The sequence below is a fragment of the Dipteris shenzhenensis genome, chromosome 29 (genome assembly GCF_047967505.1).
Source record: "Dipteris shenzhenensis isolate YYH24624 ecotype China chromosome 29, Dip_SZ_1.0, whole genome shotgun sequence".
NCBI lineage: Eukaryota > Viridiplantae > Streptophyta > Polypodiopsida > Gleicheniales > Dipteridaceae > Dipteris > Dipteris shenzhenensis.
The window spans coordinates 37,091,563-37,109,049 of NC_141624.1; the positions used below are offsets into that span (position 1 = coordinate 37,091,563).

The 17,487-nt window shown below is 46.3% G+C and overlaps 1 protein-coding gene across 2 annotated transcripts in view; it reads right to left on the minus strand.

The window, feature by feature from the left end:
• The window catches only part of LOC147882787 (lipase class 3 family protein), a 120,937-nt gene that overhangs the window by 90,021 nt on the left and 13,429 nt on the right, over nt 1-17,487 (minus strand). For both annotated transcript variants that reach the window (XM_087400704.1, XM_087400703.1), the window contains exon 2: nt 8,819-8,951. In XM_087400704.1, coding sequence (XP_087256830.1) covers nt 8,819-8,951 — 133 coding nt within the window. The remainder of the gene's footprint in view (nt 1-8,818; nt 8,952-17,487) is intronic.

Below are 17,487 nucleotides of genomic sequence, written 5' to 3' on the forward strand. Positions count from 1 at the left end.
AACAAATTGAGTTGCCATGTCGGTAGACTTCACATGCTGGTCTTATGTAATTGTAACATATTTGTGGGCTTGAAACAGCCAAGTGGCAGGGGCTTGTGCCATATGGGAGTGAAATCTAGCTACCAAGGACACGTGGCATGGTAGGGGAGAGCAGATTTTGCCAAGTGATCAACGACCCACCTACCCTCAGCCATCTGACACACATGTGTGCGTTCACCCCCACTACCCATAGCACAAATGGCAGTTAGAACTCCTACTTACAGCCACCAGGCTGGCTGCACTTTCAAGCCACATGTATGGCATTTATTCACATGCAGTCCAAATGGAGTAGTTCTACTCCACACCTCTAAGGGGAGGGCCACCTATAAGTATCATGCAGCCCTCACCCTTCCTCCTCCCTTGTCCACAAGCTCTCTCATGCCGTACAAGCTCTCATGCCTTCCACCCTAGCACATGCAGCTTCTTTCAACTATAATGAGGCACCCATTACTCAGCCATTTTATCTCTAATTCCTCACGAAGCTTCTTTCCTCAAGCTTATGCCCGAATCTCTCTATTGGAAAATGCCTTCCAAGTAGTCTCTCTTTACCAATCTTTCCTACATCAGGTCTTTTGAAGAACTCCTCATAAGTAACCGTGAGAGCAGTCATGAAATCAACAATGAGCAAAAGGGGAAAGAAAAGAAGAATGAGCCAAAGGGGAAAAGAAAAGATGAAGTAGCACAACAGAGAAAGAAAGAAAGAAAGAAAGAAAGTTTATTAAAGTCTTCGGAAGACCGATGGGTCTATGAGACTGTGAAAATCCTGATACAACGAGCTGTGGTAGTGGAGCTACTAAACGAGCGTCCATACCAATGCAAAATGCAAAATGCCAAAAATGCAGAATGGCAGTACTAAGTCCTAAGTACAACATAGTGATGTCGGTGGTCGACTATATATCAATCTCAGCATCATCATCAATATCATCATCATCCCCAGCAACAGCAAGATATCAGGATGGATGAGGCAGTGGAGGCATGAAGTCGGCAATAGAGTGTTGTCGGCCACTCAGAGGTGCGGTCCTGGCACGTCTCTTGGTCGTAGCTCTACGTCTAACCAGGGCTACTGTGACCCCCGTCGGTCGGGGGCTCCAACTCTAAACAAGGAGGGGATGTCTCCAAGTGTGATCTGTGTGTCGACCCTCTGTCTGAGCTGTCGGGTCACGGGTTTCGGGTCACGGTCATGTCGAGGCCTCATCTCATTGGGATCCATGTGATCTAGCTGAAAGAACTCCGTGATAGAGCTCTGAGAGGGATCAACCGAGGAAGAAGTCTGCTCCTGTCTCCGTGCTTGAGTATCCTCTCGCGGTGTCTAAGTGCCTCATGAATGAAACCTGCCAAACACCGTTGGTCTGGGTGGGAGAGGAAATGGGCTAAAATCCCATAACTATCTCTGAAGAGGCAGTGGAAACGTCCTCGGATCTCATAGTACACAGGACACCTAAAGATGAAATGCTCCTCTGTCTCAACCTCCTGTATGTCACATAGTGTGCATATGCGCCGCTCCCTGGGTAGTCGCTCTGCTCTGCCGCTCTCGATGCGAAGTCTGTGTGAAGAGACCCGGAACTTCCCAAGAGAGATCCTCATCAAGTGAGGTAGGTGAATCTGTGTGTATCCTGGTGGGTCAATGAAACCCTCTGCTGTGATATGTAAGAAGTGATCTCTGTAGAAGCTAAGCTTCACTGGGAGTTCACTCGGTTCCAACCAGGTTCGAAAAGTGTGTAGCTATAGTAGATCCTCACGGATGACCTGGTTGACCTCGTGTGATAAGAGGGGAGAGAACGGAGCATCCATGCTATACGGGAAGGGAGGTAGTCTATCCATGTGGAGCCCCAGTCGCTCAAACCATCTCTCTGTACATGCATACCAGCACCTCTGATCTCCTCCTGCTCTGCAAGCTTTTGTGAGTCTCATGATTTGAAGGTCAACCTGGGTAAAACCAAGGTCATGATCTTCAATACATCTCGAGCCATCATGCGTCAGGAGCAGTTCACATTTGCGGGGTCATCTGTTGAGATAGTTTCATCATACACTTATCTTGGGGTTATCTTCTCCGGACCGAGCTTCACTATGAGACCCGTGATGCAGGCACGCTTGAGTAGAGGATATGCCTCATTGGCCAGGCTAGAGAGGTAGTGCTTCTGCTCACACTTTCAGGATCCACGCACCAAGGGGTTACTTTTTGACTCCTTGGCTCGCCCAGCGGGGATGTACGGCAGTCCTTGTTGGGGACCAGACTTGTCGGATACAGAGTGGGCCCGTGTGGAGCGGCTACAGGTTCTCATGCTATCACGGATGATTCGTGGTAAGTCATCCGTTCCTCACCAGATCATTTAGGCTGAGTTTGGGTCACCCCCTTTACAGCTAGATGCTACATTTCAGGTCATCACATATCTGTACCGAGTTAGGGAATATGGGGATTATACCTCGGGACGTAGCAGGCTACCATGGATAGCTTTATCCTCTTCTATGGCATTATAAGCAAGAAGTATGTACAGACGGCTAGAGTAAGCAGGTGAGTGATCCCGATCAAAGTGTATATCGTGGTAGGTGGAGTAAGCCCTGAGTGGGGTGGAAGGTGCTGTGCGAAGGGAGGTGGAGATGCGAAAGAAAAGGTATGTGTGATCAGCCCCTGGGGGGAGAGGTGCTATAGTGAAGTCAGTAATGCAAGATGTGAAGACAGGGGATCCCATGATGTAATCAACAACACTAGAGCCCCCCCATGTGGAAAGCATGTGAAACCACCTGAAGCGGGCCATCTGTCAAGACCATTATAGATAATGAGATCATGTATTCTGCCCAGGTCTAATAGGGCCTGCCCATAGGATGAAAGTGGACCTCGCCTGTCAGCCGAAACCCGTAGCATACCTACCTCCTCAAGGTCAACATCTGCCAGTAGAGTGGAATCATCTTTGAAATCAAGAAGTGGTACCTGACGGGTCCTTGTCCTCGCGTTGAAGTCCCCCACTAGAAGGACTTCTCTGTAGCTAGAAAAGTCAACAATGGACTGATAAAGGGCAGCAAATGGGGATGTCTCATCATCACCTCGAATATCTCTGGCACAGTGGGAGGTCTCCGGGGGGAAGTAGCAAACTGCGACGAACAGATCCTGGCTATCCATGTGTCGTATCCGGATCCAAAGAAATCTGGAATGTGTATCTCTCTGCTCTACTGAAATGATCCCCCGAAGTGTGGATCTGAAAAGGACTACAACTCCACCTGAACCTCGAACTCCTCCTGTACCCCTCGTCTCATCTCTGTAGGCAGACTCCCATGTATATCCCCTAACTATTGGGAGAGGGCACTCTAGACTCTGATGTGTCTCTGTATAGAAGACTATGTCGTGGCCTGTATAGGATTCCAAGAAGTTCCCTGGTTCTGACCATAAGGTACCATTACAGTTCCAAATGGTGCAGGACAGGGTCTCAGATATCTGAGTCTCATAGGCCCCGCTTCCCTATGTAGGGGAGGGGGCAGGTGTCCTACGGGGGGGCTTGTAAGAAGTCGTCCCTCTCGTACCACTGCCCACTTCCCCTCCTTTCGGGCCTGATCCCGCTGCTGCAGCAAAGAGCGCCTCTCCTCAACCTGTAGAGGTGTGAGATCCTCATCCATAGAGATCGCTGGCTGATCTCGAAGGACTGACCTGCGTCGTAGAGCTGAAAGTCGCGCCTGAGTGTCATGAAATCGTATGATCAGGGGTTGCTCTCGGTTGGGATCTCTCCCCACCCGCCATGCCCTCTCTATCCTGTGCTCAGCCACACCCAGGGTAGCGGTCACGAACGCAGTCGCATCTACCATCGGTGTAGCCTCAGTGCGTGGGATCCCACGTACTCTGATGTTGAGAGCCTTACTGGCTCTCTGCTGCTGCTCCATGAGCAAATAAAGCTTCTACAACAGCACCAAGCCCGTGGGACACCCTCCATTGAACCCTGAAATTTATTCAGGAGAAAAGGAGGAACCAATAACAGCGTTTGCTCATGGCTAAATATTAGAATGCTTGTTTCACTCTGACAAACTATCTTGCTCCCTCTTGAATTACAGCAGTGGGGATGTATCTTTGGAGCAAGGCAGATGCTTGGTGGCAAGACCTGAAGACCAAGCCCTCACTTCTTACTACTTGGGAAGATATTCAGAAAGCTTTTCTTAAATATTCACCTAGAAGATGGATGAATACAAACAATTTGGCAAACTCAACAGTTTGCAGATGGGGGCACCAAAGGTTTTGATTCCTATGTTCAAGACTTTCAAGACTTTACAGCAAAATCTTCCATTTTTTATCAGCAAGTATTTTGTGTGCTTTTCTAAAGTGCTCTCCCACAAGATTGCTAGAATGAAGTCCACAAAAACATGTTCAATACACTAGAAGATACCTTGAGTTTTGCTGAATTCTATGATAATATTATAAGATCCTGGCATAAAGATAAAGGAATTCTAACATGCACCTACCAAAAGTTCTCAAAAGAAATAGAAAGAACAAAGGCAATGTACAACATGACTTCTTCTACTTTGAGAAGAAAAAAGGAGATCAATGTAACAGGCAACAGTTAATAATCTGTAATAGTAGCGAGACCTCCTTTAAACCTAAATGCAAGGTGTATGCCTATGCACCACAGAGAGGAAGAGAGAGAGAGAGTTAGAGAAATCGAGACGACAACCGATTGGGTCCCTGTACCACTGAGGGCCCCCTTCCCCAATATAGGGAAGTATTTACTTTAAACTTGGAGAATTTCAAAAAAAATAAGCACTCCTCATGAAAGACAGAATGCAACTCGGAGCTGACACCTTGAACCTGGGACTGTGTGAGGGAGAGAGGTGAACGGAAGTGAACTGAGGACAGAAACTGAGAAATATGGAGCTGAGAGAACTGAGTGAATGCTGAGAGATATGGAGCTGTGAGAGTGGCACAGTCCTCTAAAAGTGCTATGTGATCGTTGTATGTAAGCAGTATATACAGGCGGGCTGAATATTAAGGTGAAGATTGTGGTCAAAGTGTATGCCGTGGTAGGTAGTGTGAGCAATCAGTGGTGTGGGTGGTATAGCTAGACAAAGAGTGGAGATGCTAAAGAAGAGGTAGGTGTGGTTTGCCCCTAGAGGACATGGTGCAACAAAAAAGTCAGTGATACAGCATGTGAAGGTAGGGGATCCCATGATGTAGTTAACTACGCTGGAGCATGCCCATGTGATGTGACCAGGGCCCACCTATCAGCAGTGAGACTCCTAACAAACCTGCATCATCTAGGTCCATATCTGGCAATAGGATGGCACCATCTCAAAACTCAAGGAATGATACGTGGCCAACCCCTGTCCTCACGTTGAAGTCACCAACTAGGAAGCCTTCTCTGCAACTCTGGGCTGCATATGGCAACGGGTCGGCTTCATCATGAACATCCCAAGCAAAGTGAGATGTCTCTGGTGGAAAGTAGCATATTGCAACAAACAAGTCCTCATTGGCCGTACGTCGAATCTGGGTCTAGAGAAATTGAGAATGTATGTCCCTCCGAGAGAGAGAGAGAGAGAGAGAGAGAGAGAGAGAGAGAAGCCTCAAAGGGCTGAAGTAAAGGGCGCAATATGGCCCTTGCTGAGTATATGCTAGGCTAAAGAACTCAAACAGAGCTCAAAACTCAAAAACAAACTAAAGCTGAAAGCTGAGACTCGGAAGCCAAAACCTGGCACTATAGTAGCTCTCTGGTGGGCTGCGAGGATATCCTTGACCTGCATCTATCGAGCTGTCTCGTGTTGTGGTGGGGGATGTGGTCTCCTCAATCTCTAGATCCAATGGGCTATATCAAGAGTGATGCCTCGTCTCTAGCGGTCCCCTCTAAGGAGAGCAAAAAACTTGGCCTTTATCATGTGTGCTCTAGCTACTCTTGGTCTCTGCATCCCTCGCTCGACAGTATCGTGTCGGCTTGCTTTACTGATCTATACTGCCCTCATATCAGGTAACCCTCATCCTCCACCCCACTATGTGCTGTAAAGCTGACTCAAAAACATAGAAATATGTGACATGCCTCTATGCTCGATCCGCCTCAGTAACCTGTGGTGCCATCACCTCACGCTGCTCTCTGATCTATCGTAGTGTCTCTCTATGTCGTTGCATCTCAATCAGATAGAGTCCAATGCAGACGTGGTCATGGAAGTGCATGAGAGTGGACCAAAAGCCGTACCCTCCTAGAAGAGGCAGTGGTATCGCTTGCGCATCTCATAGCAAACTGGGCAGGCGCATAGAACCTACTCCTTTATCTCGATCTCAGCAAACTGAGCACGTGCATAGAAACTACTCCTTTATCTCGACCTCCTCCAACGTGCATAGCCTGCACATCTGGTGCTCTCTGGGTATCCCTGCTGCTCTACCTACCTCAATCCTCAGCCGGTGTGATGAAACTAGCATCTACCCTATGGTGGTCCTCATTGCATGTGAGACTCCTATGTCCTCAAGGTACTAGGATCTGATGATGAGTCCATCCTCCAATACTCTCGAAAAGTGGTCGCGATAGAATTGGATCCTAGTGGGGAACTCCTGGTCCCCCCCCCCCCCCCCCGAAGTCTAAGACATATGGAGTTGGAGGAAATCTAACCATATAATACGGTTAATCTCATCTCGTGGGTTGACTCAAGCGGTGCATCCATGTTGTATTGGAAGGGGGAAAGACGGTCCATCTAGATACGGTGTCTGGCAAACGAAGTGGATATGCGTGCATACCATATTATATCAACCCTACTCTCTAATAATCACCTAGATGACTCTAGTGCCAGCCTCGGTAATCTCTAGTGGGGTAGGGCCCAAATTCTATGGAGGAATGTCACTATCTAAAAGATGGCATCAACCTGGAGGGGTGTCATGGTGAACTCCACCTGTACTATCTGATGAACAACTGAGGGAGAGATTTCACATCTTCAAAAGTCCAAATGGCCCACTCGTTACCCAAGGAAAAGCATGCGCACTTCTCCCACTCACTGAATAAAATACACTATATAGAGTGCAAAGTACAATTCTTCAAATGTGTGATGCACTGTCACTCATGTAGTTTCAGGTGTTTCCTCGTTAATGTGTCTCTAGCTGATCTACGAGGAATATATAGCTACTGGACAAATGAGGCAGGTGTGGCCTCTTTTGATCTCCGGGCTATGTTCATGATTTGTTGCTATTGACCGGTGACCCTTTATCTAGAGAAAGCTCAGGGGCATTTGGCTGCGAGCAGTCTTATAGGCATAGTTATGGGAAACATGCGTTTCAGAAAAAAAAATAGGCAAAACGATGTTTCCGGGTTGATCTGGAACAGAAACAGCGTTTCTGTGGGAAACATTTCCCCTTGGGAAATGCACCGTTTCTGCTTGCAAACCCTGACAAAACAAAAAAATTCCTGCGCAGCCCATCACTTTTGTCGCCGCCTGTTCGCCGCTCCTTCCTTGCTTACTACTGCCCGTTTTGTGTCCTCCCCAGTGCCCAAGGCTCAAGCCTCAAGCCTCAAGCCGTGTCCTCCCGAATGCCCAAGGCTCAAGCCTCAAGTGCCCTCAGCCTTCAGCGGTGGGAGGATTATGGAGCCGATTCCCCTAAGCTACAACGGCTTGCCATTCGGATTCTTAGCCAGGGTTGTAGCTCCTCTTCTTGTGAGCGCTTGTGGAGTAGCTTTGCCCACATCCACACAAAGAAGAGGAACCGTCTCGCAAGTACACAGGGCTAATGATCTTGTCTTTGTTAATGCAAACTTGCGTTTTCTTAACAAGATGAGACAGGAGTATACACATGACAAGTATATTGGTTTTCATAGACCAGATGGGACCAATGGTACTGATGATGATGATGATGATTCCATGCCAGAGGAGGAGGTTGAGGTTGAAGAGGAGGATCCCATAGATCCGCCAAATGTTGATGTATAGGTCTTATGGGCCAAGGCTTAGGGCCTACACTTTTTGGGCTTTTTACCTTTGTAGTATGTACTCTTTCATTTTTGTCCTGGAGGCTGAGATGGAACTTGGAATTTTGCAATGCCATTTTGTTACTCTTGAGTCATTATGCAAATTGTAAATGCATGACACATGTGGTGTATATACTATAGTTTATAATGTATTGGAATTTGGCATTGATGATTGATCATTGGTTGAACTTTAATGTTGTCTTTCTTCATGTATTCTCAAATGTGAGTACTAAATGGTGGCTCCTTTTCCCTCTCGTAAAAGCCCCTTGCTGACGTGGCGTTTCCCCGTTTCAGCCCTTTCAAAAAATCCTGAAACGTTTCCGTTTCCCCCCTTGCTGTTTCCGTTTCCGTTTTCGTTTCCCGTAACTATGCTTATAGATGCATCCATCTAGGACCCATCTAGTCAGATGGCATGTGAATTGACGATTCTTAGAAACATTTGTATGATTGCTTAGGTGGTACGTGTGCTTGTAGATGAAGTAGTACATGCATGCTTGTTGATCATAGGGGCTACAGATCCATCAAATCAGCTCGATGGTCAACCCCCCCTAAGCATCATAGCCCTCCTCCCTTTGCATCCTCTTGATAAAATGAGGTGATGAGCGCCTGCGTAGTATTTGAATGTCTATATTGTGGGCTCTTGATAGGTGGGCTTTCCTCATCTCCAAAATAACAAGACCCAAGCATCTTTGATCAAGCAGAACATGTCACTAAAACCTTCCCAAAAATGACACATTTTCTTCCCAAGCCCGCTGCCCAGCACCTAAAGCGAAACTAATTGGCAAAAATTATTTGTCCCCTTTGCAATAAAACAAGAGGAAAATTATAAGAGCTTTCTTTAAACAGAAGGATCAAGATGGAGCAACCTGAATTGCAGCCCTTTGAATCAGAAGAAATACTTTTCCAAATAACAAAAGTCCAATATGCTGCCCCTATCAGCTGCAGCAAGGTGACAACAAGACCGAACCTTCCCCACCATAACCAACGAACATACCGCATCTGGTCCCAAACCATAGCAAAGATCTAAATTATTAGCTGAACATAATTAAACCAATAGACATCGCCACAATGGAAATACTATGAGCATGAGGACATGTAAATAGCTTACGCAACAAAAACATGACGACGATATTTCAAACTTATCAACAGTAAAGAAAACAAGTACAACAAGACTAATTAAATAGTTGCAAACTGTAGGCCATCTCCTGGTGGTTCTAGTGATGCCCTATAGGCCATGGTATGTGCCTTGTAGGCATAAATACAGGCACTTGTAGTGTTAGTGCCTTTTAGGCCACATAGGACACTTAGTCCTATGTGACACCTAGGACACTTAGTCCTAGGTCTAGGTACTCGTACCTTGTACTCCTTTTTTTTTCATTATCCTAGTTTTGACGTGACGGCAAACTCTATCGACTCTTTGTACCTTGCTCTCTCTCTCTTTGCCTATCGATCCTACAGTGGTATCAGAGCCACGTTAATACTTGCTTCCTGCTCCTAGACTTGCACCAGCTCCCTTCAGCCTACTTGCTCCTTCATCCGTACAGTCCGTACGACTGTACGGACGCCCGTATGCACAGCCTGCTCCGGGTCACTCATTATGCCTGCACCGTCGCACTGCTCAGTACTATATTCCGTACCTACGTCATCGTACTTTGTACCTGCATTCTGTACAACGTACCTACGTTCCACACATTGTATTTGCTTCCGTACGTACATGCGTTGTATTTGCCACGTACACTGTACCTGCATCTGTATATCGTACTTTCCACATACCTGCATCCGTACTGCTATCGTACACTTACCGTACACCATAAGATGTGCTCCGTACTTGCCCTGTACACGCTTCCGTACAGCACACGTAACTGCTCTATACTGCATACCGTACTATGTTTTGTACCTGCGTACAGTTGTACTTGCTTCGCACAGCTTTCGTATGTTGTACTTCTACCGTGCTTTGGATTTCGTATATTGTGCTCCGTACAATTGTACTTGCATTCAGTACAGCTTCCGTACGTTGTACGTACACCGTACATTGGACACTTGTACTGCCCGTACACAGCATCATTCCATACAGATCATACTTTTCCCGGGAGTTTTGTACAGTTTTACACGTGCAAAGCTATCATCAGGTTTCGTACTTGTTTAGGCATTGGTTGTGAACTTGCGTTGGGGTTTTTGCAGAACATTTGCAAAATTTTGGGGCTTTCAGTACCTTTCATCTCTTCTAGTTGCAACTTCTTGCAAGAACACTAGAGATTTGGGCTTTGGTCTGCAATTTCTTTTCGATTGCAATACATTGAGTCACTTTTGCAGGACATTGAGTTAGATTATCATACATTGGGTCACATTTGCAAAAATTTCAGCAAATTTTGGGGCTTTTCTGCATTTGCCCTCTTTTTGGCCTATTTGCCCTTATTAAATTTGGGGCTTTTGCCAGATTTGCTGTTTTTGCAGTGAACATTGCCTGCCACAGTCACATTTGGGTCAGATTTGCATTTTCCCTTTGATTTGGGTTGGAAATTTGTAGATATTTGCTGTCATTTTTGGACAGCCAGCTTTTGCAGTGATAGCCTTGAGGCTTTTGGGTTTTCAGGTCTCTTTCAGGGTATCACATTTGCTATGGCTGGGAACAATCAAGATCTATTTGGCGTTCTTCGTGAAGATGAAAGTTGGATGGCACCAACTATCCGATGTGGTCTTATCTCATGAAACATATTCTTGTTGCAAAGCATTTGTGGAATATTGTTTCTCAGGTTGATCTGAGGCCAGCCAATGCTACAGTGGTTGCCTCTACTGCTGGTCCCTCTGCAAGGGGTACTCCACCTGATACCTCATCTTCTAGCACTCTTGCTACTACTCTTCCAACTCGGGAACAGACAAGATGGGATGCAAGAGATGCAAATGCACATTCATGTATTGCTTTATCATGCAAGAGAATCATATTCCACACATCCGGTCTTGCAGGATAGCAAAGGATGCTTGGGACAAATTGGCTAAGTCAGTATGAATGAAGGTGACTCTATGGATGCATACCTGACAAAGGTCAAGGACCTTATGAAACAACTTGCCAACATTAATGAGGTGGTGCTAAATTCACAGCTTGTCAGTACCACACTGAATGGACTACCAGATACATATCAAGGGTTTGCTACAACCCTTCGATTAGTGGCCATGGGTAATCTAGACCACTATTCTTTTGATCAGCTAGTTACTTTGTTTTTGTAGAAAGAGCAAAGTAGAGCTAATAGACAAGCCATTCTTCCTGATCATGCATTTGCTTCACAGCAGACAGGAAGAGGCAAGGCTTCCACACCTATGGGCAAGCCAAAATCTGCGCATAGCAGCTGTAATTCCTCCCATGCATCTAAAAATTCAGCAGATAAGTCAAAGAAGAAAAGATGCAACTATTGTCGCAAGCCTGGACATGACATTTCAGAATGCAGGCAGCGCATTGCTTTGGAGAAAAAGAAAGCAGGATTGACAGTTAATGCCTCTCATGCTATTGAATCCCATGAGCCAGAAGATGCTTCACATGCACATGCTCTTTAGGATGATTGGGCATGGGCTGTCCATTGCTCATTTGATCCCTCCAAAGCTGATGCATCCTTTACTACTAATGATGCTCAGTCCTGGTACTTTGATAGTGGTGCTTCCAAGCATGTCACATCTTACAGACAGTTGTTTCATTCTTTAGCTGATGCACCTCGAGGGGGGACTGTCACATGTGCTAAGAATGCTTCATATGCTGTAAAAGGAATTGGAGATGTGCAGCCCACATCCATTTCAAGCCATCCTGTCACTCTGACAAATGTTCTTTTTGTGCCTGGAATTGAAGTCAACTTGATTTCAATTTCAGCAATTGCCACCTCAGGTTTCAGAGTTATTTTTGATGGCTACAGATGCCTAGTTTATGATCTTTGTGATGACAATGCCATAGTTCTCACTGGCACTTTGCAAAAAGGGCTTTATCACCTTGATCATCACTCAGCTGCACTTTCTATTGAAGCATTGGCTATTTCAGATTCACAGCTTGTTGAAACTCATCTTTGGCATGAGACAATGGGCCATCTCAATTATAGAGCTCTTGCAAAGCTACATTCACAGCAGATGGCAAATGATGTACCTTAAACTCGCACAGTTTCCAAACATGTGTGTGAGGGTTGTCTTTTAGGTAAGATGCATCGATTTCCTTTTCAAAAGAATTGTCCAAAACTCTCACAAAGGAAATTGCAGCTAGTGCACAGTGATGTCTGTGGCCCAATGAAAACAAATGCCATTGGGGGATACAAGTATTTCATGACTCTCATTGATGATTTCACAAGATATTGCTGGATATATCCTTTAAAAGCCAAATCTGAAGTTTTCTTATGCTTTCAGAGATGGCTGAATATGGTTGAGAATGAATCACGATGCAAGCTTGTCACCCTCAACACAGATAGGGGGGGAGAGTATATGTCAAAGGAGTTTGATGCATTTCTATCTTCACGGGGCATTATTCACTCATGTACTACTCCTTACACTCCTCAGCAGAATCCTATTTTTGAAAGGAAAACCAGGTCCACAATGGAGATGGCCAGATGCATGCTTAAGGCCAAGTCTTTGCCCAATAAATTTTGGCTTGATGCAGTGATGTGTGCCAACTATGTGCTGAATAGATCACCTACATGGGCATTGCAGACTATTACACTTTATGAAGCATGGAAAGGCAGGAAGCCTTCACTTTCACACATGAGAGTTTTTGGGTCTCTTGCATATGTTCATGTACCATCTCAGCTGAGACATAAGCTTGATGACAAGGCAATCAAATGCATATTTATTGGTTACAACCAGGAGAGCAGAGGGTATCGGTTATACCAACCAAATACTGGGAAGATTATTGTCAGTAGAGATGTAATCTTTGCTGAACATTCAGCTTCTCCTCTTGTGGACTGCAAAGCTAAGCTAGATGTTGACATGTTTGATGCCTTTGAATCTTGGTTACCTCTGCCATCCTTAGAAGAGGACTTTGACCAGCAACATGAGCCTCCTGCAGGCCCTCCACCAAGCAATAATCAGCCACTACCTCATGCTGATTTGCAGGTTTCTCTTCCGGCACAAAATGATCCCACTATTCATGATGCAGTCATTGAAGAAAGAGCTGTCAATAGACAGCAAAGGCAAGTTCCCAGATGGCTTCTTGATACATTGAGGGACAGCAAACAAGATCAGCCTTTTGCTGCCCGGACAAGATCAGGGAATAGACAGCATGGTCACTTTCTTGAGTTTGCACTCCTTGCCACAGCTTGCAATGAAGAGCCTTTGTGCCATAAAGATGCTTTTGACAGCAAAGAGTGGATGGATGCAATGAGGGCTGAGTTACATTCCATTGCTAAAAATGACACATGGGAATTAGTAGATCTCCCTCCCCGCAAGCATGCCATTGAAACCCGGTGGGTCTACAAATTAAAAAGGAAATCTGATGGCAGCATAGATCGATACAAAGCCCGTCTTGTTGCAAAAGGGTATGCCCAAAAACAAGGCATTGACTTTGAGGAGACATTTGCTCCCACATCCAGGATTACTACCATTAGATGTGTCATTGCCACTGCAGCCCATCATCATTGGCAAGTGCACCAACTTGACATCAAGACTGCTTTTCTTCATGGGGATCACACTTACTATCCCTTGGTTTTCAAAATAGCCCTACAGAACCCACTCTTTATGTCCGCGGGAGTGGATCTGATTTTTTAGTGCTGATTTTATATGTGGATGATATGCTCATCACGTGCCCAAATACTCAGCAAATTGCAGCTTTCAAGGCTGATTTGCAGCAGATTTTTGACATGTCAGACATGGGACAGCTCCATTATTATTTGGGCATTCAGTTTGCTCATGTTGAGGGGGGTATCATGATGTTTCAGTCCAAGTATATTGGACAGCTCCTTGATCGTTTTCAGTTCGAGAATTGCAAGCCAATCTCTACTCCAGTAGACCCTGGCCTAACAGCCAGAGTGCTTTGGCCATTGCGCGTAACCCAGTGTTTCATGCGCGTACCAAGCATATTGAAGTTCACTTTCATTATGATTCGGGAGCGGTTGTCAGCAAGAGACATAGAGTTGTCCTATCTTCCCACAGAGGACAACATAGCAGATATGTTTACAAAGGAACTTCCTCGTCCTAAGTTCAAAGTCTTCTGACATGCTTTACACTTGGTTCCCTTTGTTACATGATCTGACATCCCTTGTACATTCATAGGTGGCTATATCCTTTTGGATGAACATGTCCCACCATGACCAGAAAATACCAAGTATTCTGAGACGTTTCCGGAATACTTCAGCCCATCCCATGGAGGGGGTTTGTAGGCCATCTCCTGGTGGTTCTAGTGATGCCCTATAGGCCATGGTATGTGCCTTGTAGGCATAAATATAGGCACTTGTAGTGTTAGTGCCTTCTAGGCCGCATAGGACACTTAGTCCTATGTGACACCTAGGACACTTAGTCCAAGGTCTAGGTACTTGTATCTTGTACTCCTTTTTTTTTAATTATCCTAGTTTTGACGTGACGGCAGACTCTATCGACTCATTGTACCTTGCTCTCTCTCTCTTTGCCTATCGATCCTACACAAACCAACATGGATCCTTAGACTATTTTGTAGGATCTTATTAAGATCAAATTGTGGATGTGGAAGAGAACTTTGATTCATCAAACTTCCAACGGTGGATATTCAGCAGCATACCAAAAAGAAACTATCGAGTCAAGCAAAGCTTATGATGTGAGGTGGAAAAAGCATAAGCACCTCAATTTCAATATTTGTATGAGGCCATTGCTTCCAAAGGTTCCCCATCAAACATGAAGGCAATCGCATGTTTCGTGTCCTGATTTGCCATGACTTTTGTTTTGGCAATGTTAACTTGCATTCCATAGAGAAGGAGAGAGAGAAAAAAAGAAAGACAGAAATTATATTAGAGTCTTCGGAAGACCGATGGGTCTATGAGACTGAAAGAAAACCTGATACAAATCACAGTAAGGGTGGAGCTACTGAAACGAGCATCATCACCCGTGCTGAATCCTAAGTCTGATCATACATAATCAAATACATCTGGATGTAACAATGAAAAGAAAAGGACTAGAGCGGAGTGGAATCCTCCATATGTCATGTCGCCCTGGCTGGTGCATAGCCGAAGATGGGACGCTGGCACCCGTCAAGGGGTGCCGTGCGTCTCGGTCTCCTGGATGAGGCTCAACGCAAGACCAAAGCCACCGTGACTCCCGTGGGACGTATCCCGAGTCTAAACAATGATGGGAGGTCCCCCAGAGTGATCTGTGTGTCCCCTCGATGTCTCGTGTGTCGTGCTCCGATCTTCGGGTCAGGGTCGAGTCAGGGTCTCGGTCACGTCTATGGCTAGAGACTGGACGATCAATGTCACTTGATGGGAAGAACTCTGTGATCCTGCTCTGAGAGGTGTCTAATGATGTGGCCAAGCCCCGTCGCCCGAGTAAGTACTCTTTGTGTCGAACCCCCTCGTGAATGAAGGCCACGAGGCATCTCTAATTTGGGTAGGCGAGGAATCTGGAAAGGACCCCGGAGCCGTCTCTGAAGAGGCAGTGGTAGTGACCTCGGATCTCGTAGTACAATAGGCACCTGAAAATAAAATGCTCCTCCGACTGAACCTCCTGACAGTCGCACAATATGCATAAGCGATGCTTCCTGGGAATCCCCTCTGCTCTGCCGCTCTCTATGCGGAGGCGGTGTGATGATACCCAAAACTGTCCGATGGAGATCCGTAGTGAGTGAGGCATATGAAGCTCAGTGTACCCTGGTGGTGTGATAAATCTCTCCTCCGAAATACAAAGACAGTAATCTCTGTAGAAACTCAGCTTCACTGGAAGCTCCCTCGGCTCCAACCAGGTCCTAAAGGTGTGTAGCTACAGGAGATCCCCTCAAATGACCTGGTTGGTGTGTGGCCCGATCGGGATGGTGGATGGGAGTATTGGAGGGGCATCTAAACTGTACTAAAAAGGAGGTATCCTATTGATGTGAAACCCTAGTCTCACAAACCATCTGTGAGTCCGTGCATACCAGCATCGCTCATCTCCCTCTGCTGCCAACCTCATGGAGGAATCGAGAGCCAACCATGGCAACCTCTGTCTCCCTGATGTGCATCTAACCCGGTGTAGATATGTGATGGTCTAAAAGGCTGCATCTAGCTGGAGTGGAGAAGCACCAAACTCGACCTGAATGATGTGATGTGGTACAAACGGTTTCCCCCGAATCATCCGTGAGAGCATGAGGATCTACAAGCGCTCCACCCGTGTCCACTCTATCTCTGACATGTCAAGCCCCCAACAAGAGCTGCCATACATACCGCCTGGTCGGACCAAGGAGTCGAAGAGAAGAGCCTTGGTCCGAGGGTCCTGGAAGTGGGAGTGGAAGCATTGTCTCTCTAGCCGAGCCAGTGAGACGTATCCCCTACTCGATCTGGCCTGCATCGCTAGTCTCATCGTGAAGGTCGGGCCGAAGAAGATGACCCCCAAGTAAGTGCATGAGGATACGATCTCAACTGGTGACCCACCAAAAGTGAACTGTTTCCGTTGCATGTTTTCTCGAGAGGTGTTAAAGATCATGACCTTGGTCTTGCCAAGGTTGACCTCCAAATCATGAGATAGACTATGCTCACTCTCTCTCCTACTCACTAACTGCAAACTGCAAGATGATGCACTCAATACACAAAGTGATGCTATGGATGTGAGTGATGTTTGAGAAATCAGCCCTTGCATGGTTTGCATGGCGAGTGATTCTCATATGCGACTAGAAGACACGTGGCATTATTGCATGGCGGGTGGCATAACGGAGGTTGTCTCATCTTTCATCGTCTCTATCATTTCCGAGATGCTCGCCCAAGATTGCTCCTATTATTCTATGCCGTAGTTCTCGCCGCAAGGCACAGGTAAATATATCTTTTGATGCAGGGTGACGATTCTTCATATAGTTGCAGGCTCCTGCAGCATGGCTTGTTGCCAATCTCTCTCTGAAACTGGTGATGGTTGTCACTACTTTGTGTTTTGTCTATACTAAACTTTTGGTCCGCCAACAAGCCCCGTAGGGATGAGGAGTACCTGAGATGGTTGTAGGAAGCTTATGTAGATTTCTTTCATCTCCGTTCGGCCGTGTTCGGGGCTGTGTGTAGAAGGTTAACAGTTTTGTTTTCAAGTGAGAGAATCTGAGGGAGAGAATATAACTGAAATGTATGAATGCCCAAAGGGCTGAATACAACTGTATGGAGGGGCTGAAACCCATAATTGCAAAACTGGAAAGAAACTAGACTACCTAGAGATGAATTCTCACTAGATGCCTGTAGAGGCTGAGGCACCCTGCTAGTCTGCTGTGGGGGAGCCTGTCTACTGCTGCACTGAAGGCTTGGAAGGCCTGCGGTGGGGACGAGAGGTGAAGGCCAAGGGACCAACCAGTAGGCTGCTTGCCCCCACCGACCAGGCTGCTCCCTCACTGACCTGTTGCTGCTGCTGAGCCGCCTGCTGCACGTGCTAACATCAGCAT